The sequence below is a fragment of the Somniosus microcephalus genome, chromosome 23 (assembly GCF_052327205.1).
Source record: "Somniosus microcephalus isolate GS21.2 chromosome 23, FLI_Smic_1.0, whole genome shotgun sequence".
NCBI classification, from domain to species: domain Eukaryota; kingdom Metazoa; phylum Chordata; class Chondrichthyes; order Squaliformes; family Somniosidae; genus Somniosus; species Somniosus microcephalus.
In genome coordinates this window covers 25,584,545-25,598,029 of record NC_141009.1, presented here as the reverse complement: position 1 = coordinate 25,598,029, position 13,485 = coordinate 25,584,545, and the positions used below count along the sequence as shown (strand labels likewise).

General features: G+C 41.5%; 1 protein-coding gene across 4 annotated transcripts in view; it reads right to left on the bottom strand.

The window, feature by feature from the left end:
• The window catches only part of mapkap1 (MAPK associated protein 1), a 224,785-nt gene that overhangs the window by 119,837 nt on the left and 91,463 nt on the right, over positions 1-13,485 (bottom strand). For all 4 annotated transcript variants that reach the window (XM_085965624.1, XM_085965622.1, XM_085965621.1 and 1 more), the window contains one exon: positions 12,439-12,611. In XM_085965624.1, coding sequence (XP_085821750.1) covers positions 12,439-12,611 — 173 coding nt within the window. The remainder of the gene's footprint in view (positions 1-12,438; positions 12,612-13,485) is intronic.

The following is a 13,485-nucleotide window of genomic DNA, read 5'->3' as shown; positions in this document are numbered from 1 at the left end:
GTTTCCCCTCGTGGGGAAATCTAGAACTCGGGGGCATAGTTTCAGAATAAAGGGTCGCCCGTTTAGAGCTGAGATGAAGAGGAATTTCTTCTCTCAGAGGGTCGTAAGTCTGTGGAATTCTCTGCCCCAGAGAGCCGTGGAGGCTGGGTCACTAAATACATTTACGGTGGAGATGGACAGATTTTTGCAAGATAAGGGAGTGAAGGGTTATGGGGAGCGGGCTGGGAAGTGGCTTTGAGCCCAAGATCAGCCATGATCTTATTGAATGGTAGAGCAGGCTCGAGGGGCCAAGTGGCCTATTCCTGCTCCTATTTCTTATGTTCTTATTAACACTAAGATGACTGCAACTTGCTTTCAAAGTTTAGCCATCCTGGTGACAAAAATCAATCACCAAAATCCTTACCGACACACCAATATCCGAAGTTGCGTAACAGAAATAGCTCAAGCATTCTAGTACTCTAACAATAAGATCAGGAAATGTTCATTCCTTTCTAATAATGTGAAGTGGTGCTTGTAAAAAATGAACAAGGGGGTCTGCTGACAAAAACTAGCTGTGAACCAGCAAACAAATCTCTGTGGTTTGGACCACTGCTCCACTGGGGCCAACAAGCTTTAGATCTATAATCTATTTGCAGATACACACACAATAGATTAAACCATCAATAAAAACAAGTAATTTCTTACTCATCTTGAAGAACATTGGCATTTCACTTTGTTTAAAAAAAATATAGGTTCATATTAAAAATGCATTTCTAGAATATTGGACATTTTAATTTGTTCATTTTATGCAGTCCAGATATGAAAATTTAATTTACAGTTGTCAAGTTTAGACTCGTGGCGTAGGACGTTGGACTGTGGACATCAATGTGGTTAGGAGCGCAGGATCTCAAAATGCAAGGCATCGTGTGACCATGAACTATAATACTGCATTTTTTCTTCCTGTAACAATACGGCTGAAATTATGAATTGAATAATATCCATGGTTCTATACATTTCCAAAATTTGACCATATAAACATTTTACAAAAAAATATTCTTCCAAAATTTTATGAAAGAAAAAGGTGCATGTCCTTGGAGATGGAGTGTGATAACACTATGTTACCAAGGGCCCCAATGCTGCCCAGAAAGACAGAACAGAAAGGTTAGTTTCCCCACTGCAAGACAAATCAAAAATGAACTTGAACATCAAATTCACATGAATTGGACAATCTTAGTCCGAGGCCATAAAGTTGGCCAATGTGAAAAATGTCACATTACTGCAGTTGCCGATGCTCTGGAGATTGAGGTTATGGCGTAATGTAGAAGGTCTTTACTCTGCAACTGCCCTATATTGCACCTGAGCAAAAATGGAGAAACATGCCATTCTCCAGAACAGGCATACATGTTGGATGAGCGCCAACATTTATTAAAATATATTTTTTAACCAAGTGTTCAAGAGGCCAGCGGATACTCAAAAGGGTTAAGGCAATGAGTATTTTTTAAACTTCAGGGGGGTCGGAGCACCCACTCCTTTAGAGGCTTTTTTCCTAAAAAGCAGTGGCATGACTGGTTTGAAACTGCCAGCAAAAATGCTACTAAGGTGTAAAATATTACTTAATTATTCATGTGTCAGTATGCCTCTAAAATGTGTGGTTTAAATTTGGAATTTTAATTAAATGATTGATTCCTCAATTAATTAATTACAAAGTGCATGCTAATTGTTTAATTGGTCATTTGATCTATAGATCATTTATGAATAAATTGAGTTGATTTACAAAGTTTATTGATTTGACTTGACAATGAATTATTGGACTGACTAACTGATTTGCAATTTCACCAATTAATTCACAAATTTCCACATAAAACTGTTCAAATATGGCATTTTAAATACAGAATATAAACTGATTTAACACCAGTTGTCATGACTCAGTTCTGTATTAAATAAAACAGGTAATGACACTGCATTAATAATAATGTAAACTGCAATTTTTCTAAGCGAATGACTAACAAGATTGTAAGTAAATGGTAATATTGGAACAAAAAAAACCTTAATAATTACACAGTGACCAGGAAGCAATGCACTTTCCTTGCTTAACATGGTTTGTGTTAACAGGAGTATTCTTTGTCACTAACCTCAAGAATAGCAGGACATTTTTTGGACCTGCTCCTGCTTTGCCAGTGTTACTTTGCCGGAAGTGCAGTCAACATGGTTTCCGTCGCACCTCCGGCGAAGAAACACTGGGGGAGTTACAAGGAATTGCCCAGCCTGAATATTGTCTCTTGGCACAATAAGTCTTGGAAAAGATACAAATATTTTAGCAGACACATCCTTTCAATTTAGTTATATACTTGAAATCTCAATTTGTATCCTTCACGCTTACATTTTATATTCATTTTTAAAATTTATTTCTATAAAAAGGAAAAGATGGGACAGCTTCTCTTTAATGGTGACAAAAAATTCAGTAGGTGGGAAATCAATTCCTACTTCAGTGATTGTAGAAATGTAACTATTTCTACAAGCAAAAAGCAAGAGTAAAACATCCAAAATGCAATATTATTTATGCATAAAGAAATGTAAAAATGTTCTTAAAAATAAAATGGATTTCCATGTTTACATATCAGGGCTCTTTGAACTATGACAAGTGAAAGCATCGGAGCACATCCATCAGCACTTAGTAACAAGACAGCACACTGGGTTATGACTTTGAAGTTTACACCTAAAGGGCTAAGAACAGTCAGGTTTCATGTCACTGGACTGTGAATGAAAGGCAAAAGCGATGACAAGGTCAACTAAAATATAAGTAATCAACACTTTACAGCATTGAGTCGATAAGCATTTTGTACTTCTGGTCAAGTAGATGCAAAGGTAGTTTTCTGCTGCTGTCCTTCAAAAGCTGCCAAAAAAGTCAAGCTAGAAGATCCAACAATACACTAAGGCCTAGAAATTGAGTTGCCTTAGCGCCGCTTTTGCGGCGCTAGAGGGCCTAGCGCTGCAATTGGCGCCGGCGCCGAAATTGCCTGGGGCCCTTCCGCCGCGCTAGACCGGTAGCGCTGCGCCGGCACCGATTACGTCATCGGTGTGCGCAGCGTCCCGGTTGCCATGGCGACGGGCCCCAGCGCCGAAATTCAGTTGCGGCCGCCTCGCCCGTGGCAGCCGCAACTAAGACTCTGGCAACAGAGTCTTACCTGACTTTGCGCCGGCGCATTAAAGGCCCCGCGGCGGCCGGCCGCTTTCCCGCAGCTCCCTCCCCGGACTTCCCCCCCACCCCCCCCCCCGGAACAGAAGCAAGCCCGGCACTTGTCCGAGGTGCCGGGCTCATTTTTAGAACGATTTTCGCGGGCCGCGGCCGGGTGCAGGCAGCTCCTCCTTAAGGGAAGGAGGAGGCCTGCACTTCCCGAACCTGCCGCACCGCAGCGGGTGCCGCAGCGCCAGAATAGCGCCGATATTCAGCACGTAGCGCCAGTTTTCAGGCGCAAACACCTCTCAGCAGCGCCGGCAGCCGTTTGGGCGCAGAACTATTGAATTTTGGGCCCGACCAGCGCGACTTAGCTCCGGCACGAACTTCCGGCGCTAAAGCCCTGGCTGCGCCAAAACTCAATTTCTAGGCCTAAGACTCCCAAATGCTGAGGGTGCGGCAGATTCAAACATCAGTCCTGGCTGATGTACAAACGATATTCCTTTGTGATATTCACTGGTTGTTGCCTGCACACCTGGAGGGAGCATCACATGGCAGCAGAATTCCTTGTCCTAGAGAAGTTTAAAAAGAACGGAGCTGGATGATACATCTCTTCCCATAAGACAAGTGTATCAGCTAATATAAGTTGTCCTCCAGAAAGGAGAACAATGCGGAGGAGACAAAACATAAGTGTGATACAGCAGGGGTTAAGAAAGACTAAAGTAAAAAACAGGACATTCCTTTCCCAGGTCAGAAGATAATCCGCCCGCAGATAAGACCAGCACTTTTTCCTTCTCCCCTCAAAGCACAACTTATTCCCCTGATAACAGGCAGTTCTTGTAGGAAAGGACCATTAACATGTTTGACCTCAAAACTGACCTCCGATGACCGCAGATTGATTTAAACCATATCAGTTCCAAGGTAGGCTGGAGGAACAGTGAGAATGATTGATTATTCAATCACATTGCATTTAAACATCGAATACGATTGGTTTAAGCTTATCTGCAATATTCAAATGAAATGGTGTTAAATTGAAGACACCCTAATGGTGTTGCGATGTTATGATGACACTGGATTCACAGGCAATAGGGGGAAAATGCTTCTGCGTATAGGTTTTTTAAAATAACAAACAAATCTTTATGATTTAATGGTTGTAATTGACCGAGCATAGACTCACTGAATCAGGCATAGGTTGGAGGCTTGAGTGACTCAGTAAAGGTCTGTCTCATTTTTCAATCATCCACACAATTCTCAGTTTCACAATTCACCACACATGTTCAAATTTGTCTTACGGATGCTCTCTCCTTAAACTTGCTATTTAGCTGTGGGACTTATTCTCAGAAGTCCATTTCACAATGGTTATGAATAATCGCTTGTCTGCTGCAAAGTAATTATTGACAGTTTCCGAGCTCGCCTGTCCTAAACCCTCCCAAATTACTCCCACTCACCCCAAATTCTAATGGAGCCCACGATGAATCATTGGGCAAACAAATAGAAGAGATGTTACAAAAAGACAACAGTTATTGGCTACTAGTTAATATAACAGATTACGTGATTGGTCAAATAAATAAGTCACTACAACTAGGTAACACCACTAGTATACTTCGAGGCCATAAAATGAGAACAAAATTTTAGTACACAGCAATGCCTTGTACAATTAACACCCAATCAGACCAATAAAAGCAACAGGTTTCAAAATGGCAGCTGAAGGCATGGTTGCCCGTGGTGGAGTGATTAAAGTCAGGGATGCGCATGAGGCCAGAATTGGAGAAGCGTAGAGATCTTGGAGAGTTGTAGGGCTGGAGGGGGTTATGGAGATAGGGAGGGGCGAGGCCATGGAAGGATTTGAAAACAAGGATGAGACTGTTAAAATCGAGATGTTGCCGAACCAGCGAGCATAGGGGTGATGAGTGAGCAGGACTTGGTGTGAGTTAAGATACGTGCAGCAGAGTTTTGGATGAATTCCAAGTTTACAGAGGATGGAAGCTGGGAGGCCTGCCAGGAGAGTGTTGGAATAGTCAAGTCTAGAGGTAACAAAGACCTGGATGAGGATTTCAGCAGCAAATGGCTTTGGTCTTCCAATACTGGATGAGCAGAAATTTCTTCCAAACTAAATGTTGGGATGTTGGACAAGCAGTGTGACAAATTATATACAGTGGAGGGGTCAAGAGAGGTGGTGATGAGGTAGAACTGGGTGCCGTCAGCGTACATGTGGAATCTGACATTGCGTTTTCAGATGATGCCGCTGAGGGGCAGCATGTAGATGAGAAATAAGAGGGGGCCAAGGATAGATCCTTGGGGAACTCCAGAAGCAACGGTGCGGGAGCGGGAAGAGAAGCCAATGCAGATGATTCTTTGGCTATGACTGGTTAGATAAGAATGGAAGCAGGACGACGGAGGAGAGGTATTGAAGGAGGATGGTGTGGTCAACCGTGTCAAAGGCTGCAGACAGGTCGAGAAGGATGAGGAGGAATAGTTTACCACGCTCAGTCACATAGGATGTCATTTGTGACTTTGATAAGGGCTGTTTCAGTTCTGTGGCAGGGGCAAAAACCTGATTGGAGAGATTCAAACATGGAGCTATGGGAAAGACGGGCACGGATTTGGGAGGCCGACAACACTTTTAAGGACTTGAGAGGAAATGGAGGTTGGAGATGGGGTGGTAGTTTGCAAGGACAGAGGGATCAAGGGTGGGTTTTTTGAGGAGAGGGGTGATGACGGCAGATTTGAAAGGGTGGACACAGTACCCGAGGAGAGGGAAACGTTAACAATATTAGCTAACGTCAGTCAAGTTAAAGCACTACCAGGAACCTGCCTTGCATTAAACTCCCGACCAAGAAAGTGGTTTGATGGCAATCTCTTTATAACATAATATTTTAATAATCTTCTGCAATTTGTGCCAGTCATAAGTTATGAAATCCAGTTTACTTAGTCTATTTAGAAATTCAGCAGAGAATCATCTTACTATAAACTTGACTGTCATGACAAGACAAACTGTGGCACACATCATTGAACTATAGGCTTTTTATTGTTGTGTGGTTTTTTTCTGCTGCCTATGGAGGTCTCCAACCCTACCAGGCAAATTCACTGCACTCCCAGCACTGTGCAGTGCTTGAAAAGGGAGAATTTTTTGAAGCACCCAACAAAGTGAGGAACAACAAAATGGGGCTGACTGCTAGAAGTAATTTAATGACAATCACAGGCATGAACAAGGATTGCATTTTAGGAAAATCACAGTGAAAAACCTTGGGTGGCAGTGGCCAGTCTCTTCCTGGAAAATAAATCCAGCATCCTATATATTGTCTGGATGCAATGACTACTGGTATAGCAGAATATGGTGAGGGCTAGCAAGGAAATTAGCCATCAATCATATTACTCTTGCTTTACTCTAATGTGAGCACAGTCAATTATTGGCAAAACAAATGTAATCTAATCACAGGATATACAAATACATGAAAAATATTGTTCCATACATTGAAGAAGTTAATCAGGATGCTTTGCAAATGCAATTAATGACAGCCTAAGATGGAAGTTCTATTGAAGTGCATGGAAAAAAACAATTAAATTAATCAAGTCACTGTAGACTATAATCAATACTAGGGTACACTTCAAATACCAGTAGCCACAAAACTAAAATTATACACTGAGAATTTAAAATGAATGGTTCAATTTGGAAATGTAATGTGACATGATGGAAGACAATTAAATGAATCACATCTTCCCCTTGTTTTCTGTTCACAACACAAGAGGCATCAACACCCATGGCCACATCGTCAGACCATGAAGTCAACTGTTGTGGTGCTAACTGTCCAAAGAAAACAAACAAAATTTGTACCAGAGATGCATCTATTTTAACGATAGCCAGACTGCCCTCACCATTAACCAATTAACTACCAATGGTGAGAGCTAGTCTGGGCAAAATTCTTGGGGGGGATTCACACTTTTCTATCAGAATTTTCAGCCAGCTTCTCCTTAGTCTGCCCGAGTGTAGTTTGGATGCTCAGTTTACATAGGATATACAGCACACAAACAGGCCATTCGGCCCAACCAGTCCATGCCGACGTTTATGCTTCTTCCTGTCTTCCCTTATCTAACTGTCAGCATAACCCTCTATTCCCTTTTTCCTCATGTGCTTATCTAGCCTCCCCTTAAATGTATCTATACTATTTGCCTCAACTACTCCCTGTGGTAGCGAGTTCCACATTCTCACCACTCTCTGGGTAAAGAAGTTTCTTCTGAATTCCCCATTTGATTTCTTGGTGACTATCTTATATTGATGGCCTCTAGTTATGCTCTTCCCCACAAGTGGAAACACTCTCTGTAGCTATTCTATCAAAACCCTTCATAAATTTTAAAGACCTCAATTAGGTCACCCCACAGCATTCCTTTTTCAAGCGAAAAGAGACCCAGCCTGTTCATCCTTTCCCGATAGGTATATCCTTGCATTTCTGATACCATCCTTGTAAATCTTCTCTGCACCCTCTCCAGTGCCTCTATATACTTTTAATAATATGGCGACCAGAATTATATGCAGTACTCCAAGTGTGGTCAAACCAAGGTTCGATACAAGTTTAGCATAACTTCACCACTTTTCAATTCTATCCCTCTAGAAATAAACCCTAGTGCTTGGTTTGCTTTTTTATGGCCTTCTTAACCTGTGTCACTACTTTTAGTGATTTGTGCATTTGTACTCTGAGATCCCTTTGCTCCTCTACCCCAAGCAGACTTGTGACCTCCCTATTCTTCCTACCAAAATGCAATACCTCACATTTATTTGTGTTGAACTTCATTTGCCAATGATATGCCCATTCTGCAAGTTTATTAATGTCTTCCTGTAATTTGTTGCAGTCCTCCTCAGTATTGACTACCCCCCTCCCAATTTGGTGTCATCTGCAAATTTAGAAATTGTGCTTTAGATTCCAAGGTCTAAATCGTTAATATAAATTGTGAACAACAGTGGTCCCAACACTGATCCTTGTGGAACACCACTACCCACCTTCTGCCAAGCTACCTTTTATCCCTACTCTCTGCTTTGTCTTGAAGCCAGCTAGAAATCCATTCTGCTACTTGTCCCCGGCTCCGCATTCTCTGACCTTATTCATTAGTCTATTATGTGGTACCTCATCGAAGGCCTTTTGAAAATGTAGATAAATTACATCTACTGCATTACCCTTGTTTATTCTCTCCGTTACCTCTTCAAAAAATTCAATGAGGTTGGTCAAGCAAGACTTTCCCTTTTGATACTGAAAATAGCTTGGTACTCTTGTGGAGCAGAGGTGGGCAGGCAAAATTCAGCATTAACAGTTACCAACATGCCCTTGGCACCTAAACAGTGTACATGAACACCTGGAATTTCTCTTTCATGATGAAGATGCTTATTTTCACCTTGTCAATATTCTTCTCTCCTCTCCAAGTAGGCAGTACTTGCTGGCATACTGCTTCAAAGATGTTCATCAGTATCTCACCCAACTGTTCTCTATTCAAATAGGTGGCAGCGAGTGCTGCCAGGCAACTTGATCTCAGAGGCTCCAAATCAGATCATGATCCAGTCCTTATGCAAAGTGCAAACGTACACTTCCAGAAAGGGTCACTGGTAAGGTGTAGGAACCCTGGATAATTTCCCCCCCCGCCCCCAACCGCACCATTTCCAACTGCTCAATTGCTCCTCCTGGGTCCAAAGCTAGCGGGCATCGTTAACTGCTTATTTTTCTCCAGCACCATCCCTTTCCTTTTCAAACCCACCATCATTACCCCCTCCTCATAAAACCGACCTGTGATCCATCTATGCTTTCCAGCTATTGTCCCATCTCTAACCTACCTTTCCTAGAGTACATCAACATCGATTTGCTCCCTATTCAGCTCTCTCAAAGCTTCCTGTTCAAATTCCTTCAGTCTGGCTTCTACCCATCTCAACTTCTAGACAGCCCAGGCTAAAGTTCTGAATGACATCCTGTGACTGGGATGCATTATCTCTTCCACTGCAGGTGCAGGATTTGATATGGTCAACTACATTATTCTCCTCCATTGCGCAGCTGTGTGGCAGTGCCAGTGTGTGGTTCCACTCCTAACTAGCCGGCCATAGTGGCCGCATCTCCAGCAATAGCATCTCTCCCCACCCCTGTACCACTGCCTCCAGAATCCCATAAAGATTTATCTTCAGCCCCCCCTTATCTTAATCTACATGCTGCCTCTTGGCGACATCTGCAGGTCATTTTCCATGCAGATGCTGTTGACACCCAGCTCTACCTCTCCATCTCTCTTGACCCCATGACCAGTGCCATGTTGTTAGACCGACTATCTGATTGTCAAAATCACAAATTACATCAACTTAATATCGAGAAGAATGAAACCATTAGTTTTGTCCCCTAGCATAAAATCTGCCACCTTGCAACTGACTCTATCCCTCTCCCTGGCCACAGGCTCAGACTGTAGCAGGCCATGCAAAATTCCTGGTTCAACGCACAACTGAGTTTCAAACCATACAACCCATCATTCACCAAAACCACTTATTTCCTCCTTTACTTTCGGTCTCCAGCCCGATCTCAACTCTTCTGTCGTTGAAACCCTTATCCACACCGTCATTCTCTAGACTATTCCAATTCCCTCCCTGCCACTGTCCACCTTCCACAAAATCTAATCCTCAATAGACTCCAGCGTGCTCAAAAGTCACCTGCCTGTATCTGCAGGACCATCAACCTCACTATCCTACATTGGTTCCCTGTTCCCCCATACATTAAATTTAAAATGCTAATTCCTCCACCCCATCTCTATTGTGTCCTGCAGCTTTATATCCAATCCCGCACCTTTTGATCCTCTAATGATGGCCTTGTGTGTCTCCCCCCACCCCCTGCCTTTGCCCCACCATTGGTGATACAAGGCATTCTAATGTTATTCTCTGGAACTTTTTCCCTAAACCTTTCTGCCTCTCCATTTCTCCCTTCACTTTTAAAAAATCTACTCAAAACCCCTCTTTTCAATAAAGCTTTTGGTCACCCTCCTAAACATTTGAAGCGAAGGAAGATCAAGGCTATGTAGATGGCAGGCCAGTGGGATTGGTCTTGGATTGCTCTAGCACGAAGCCAACAGTCAAATGGGATGAATGACCTGTGCTTTAAAACTTTTATAGTTCTCATGCCTCTCTCTATGGCTAAGTGTTCCTTCCCTTTCTATATCCGCTATATAGCTCCTTGGTGCTTTTGTTTTTTTTTTACATTAAACGTGCTGTATAAACAAAAGTAGTTACTGTTATTATTCAAGAAGCACACCTGTAGCCAAGAAAGCAGACAACCTGTGCCTATTCCTCCACCAAAACTGCTAACCATTGTGTAACAGCAACACAATTACAACTTCACCTCCGATTTTCCCTCCCTCTCTGGTACAGAATTGTCCTCAAGTCTGCAACGGAGGTTAGAAATTTAGCAATGATCCTACTGCCTGTATATCTAAAATTCTACTCTATGCCGATTTAGAACTAAACTTTATTATAATCATTCAGCATTTGAAGGATTTTTTTTTGTTTCTTAAAATGCTTTCCACATCAGCAATTTTATTAAGTGGATGTAGAAATACTATAATATTTTACTGACTAATTAAAAGATTCTCCATTCAAAAGTTAACATTACATAATAATAAACAAATAGAAAACTGCTACAATCAACAAATTACTGCAACCCAAAATTAAGTCTGGTCAACGTCACACTGTAAAACTCAGAATCCTGTCAGCTGATTGCGTGCTGGATAGATGGTAGCCACATATTCAGACCACACCAACTCCCATCTAAAGCAGGACATATAGTTGATACTGTGACAAAAAGCTTTTTAACCAGCTGGATTGTAGCCAATTAATTGAGACAGGTTGGGGAGCAGTTTTGGAGGCTTGTATCATAATCATCTTTCACAAGTGGAACTTCGCGCTACGGAATGATTCTGAAGGTGATGACAAGGAAGAAAACACCTCTCCACCACCAGGACTGACACAGCAAGAAATTGACATGCTTACATAATTAGCGCCTTCCAAAACTGGTGGTGAAATCGCTGATCCAAATGTTAGAAGTTACATAAAACCAGTTAGATGGTGATGGAGAATTTTGAACCCAAGAGCCAAAATGAACAGAGCTTTCCAACAATGCCTCGCACCATTACTTCGAGAGGGGGAAGCAGCCCATTTAGGATGATGGCTGGAATTCCCTTGATCAACTGCAGTCTTTAACTGTGCTCTGTGGAAGCTGCCAATAAGCAAACTAAAACTTGTGTTGTAGTGCTCCGATATAGCATTCATTTGCAGTATTTGCCAAACCAAACACTATATTTAGACTTCACTGTAGATCCCAAGTTGAAACTCACTCAAAGAAAATAAATTGACTGATGGGTAGCATTTCTAAAATCAGTGATACTAAATAAATTTAAAAACAAACCTGAAATTGTTTCATTTTAGCCAATTTGTAATATGGCCAAGTCTGTAATTAAAAAGCCTTATGATATTGCAAAAAAGTGAAAGACAAAGGGAGGTGAAACACAATGGCCCATAATTTGCGGTCATCGGCGACGCAAAGGCGTTCACGGTCTCTGTGGCAAGAAGTTTGGCTTTTCAGACATCCAGTTGAAATCAACATAATATAGTGGGAATCCCATAGTGCGAGCTGCTGTAACCAACAAGCTGTCTAAGCAGCCAATCACAACGCAGAATTCTCAGACAGGGAACCAGGAAATAGAAAACACGAATAATCATCACTTTTTAAAAGTTTACCAAGAGCAAAATAAAGATTGGCTTACGATAGAAGCTGAAATATCATGAACAAGATTTTGGGAAAAAATTAAATCTAATAATTAAAAAAAAAATTTTTTTTTTATAAACTTAATGGAGAAATGTGACATTTCACCAATATAATGTGTTTTTCAGGGCCAGAACGGTTGTTTATCAGTAGTTATTACTCAGATCGCCATTAAAAATCCAGTTACACCTCATTTGAATGGGTCTAACTTTTATGGGGTGTTTAACAGTGATAATTGTTCGGAAAAGGGGAAGTTTTCATCAGATCAGTGATTTCACCGATTACCGGCTCTTTGGGAAGGGAGGGCAGCGGCCAAAGCACAGTCTGTGGAGGAGCAGTGAATGACAGACCGCAACTTCAGGACTTCCGCGTTAGGCTGCGCCCGTGCTAAATCCTGAAGTTGCGGTCAGTTTCAAAGGCGAAATGACAGCGAATGCTGCCAGTTCGCCGTCATCAGGGCTGCAAGTTTCAGACCAATATTACACATAAAAGGAGTAAAGGTACGTCAATTACTTCAGCTTGGGTTCCCGTCCTTCACTTGTATACTGCCAGCAGAGTAAGCCGATCAGATCTTGAACTCTGGCATTTGCCATTGTTATCACGGTCATTGGCTGCATCTTGTCTTGGCTTGTCTGCATGGGGAGGTAGACATCAATATTTTTGGTTGCTGTGGTACCTATGTGGCCCTGTAGGAAAAAAAAAAGTCTTAAATGGAAAAACTAATTTATGATTACTGGAGTACAGTTTGTATATTCATGTCCATTTGCAGTCAGAAGCAACAATACCATACATTGGATATAAATGAAAGAACTGAATTCCATTGTTATGACAGTATTTATTTGCTTTGCATCCCACCAAAGATGTACACTATTTCTTCATATTGATCATAACCAGTATACTTCTTTAATAAAAATGTTAAATACCATCTGTGTAAATCTATATATATCATGGCAAGGAAAATCAGAATTGCAGTCCACTGAGCATTGACAACAGCGCCGGTACTAACCTGCTCTTTAGAACTAAAAAAAAGCAGCAAATGTTATTTAGCTGAACAACCATCTTCCAACCAAACTACACAACTTCAAGATCACAATTGAGTGCACCTTATCTACTTGATTTTGTCATTAACTAGGTATGTGCTGCAGTAAAATATCTCAATAAAGAGAGAAATAAAGTCAAAGTCAATCACTGGCAATGCAGAGAACCTTTTCCACCAACAGAAAATACATTTTAATTGACTTCAGAACCTAGATTTTCCAAATCGGCGCTATTTTAATACTGGCAGGAACCCATTTAAAATAAATGCTCTGCTCAACAAAGCATGTAAATGGGATACTGCCAGCAGTAAAATAATGTCGATCGGAAAATCTAGGTTCAGGAGTCACACTTCAAAAAAAAGTATTAAAAAGGGCATTCTGACCTCTAATTGAAAGAAGAATCTACACGTAAACATATCAGCTTCCAACTGATTTAACAAGACATACCAATCGCACCTTATGGCCTAAAGGGTCAAGCTCAAGGTACACAAAGCTGCAATTTAACAGCAGAATAATATATTTT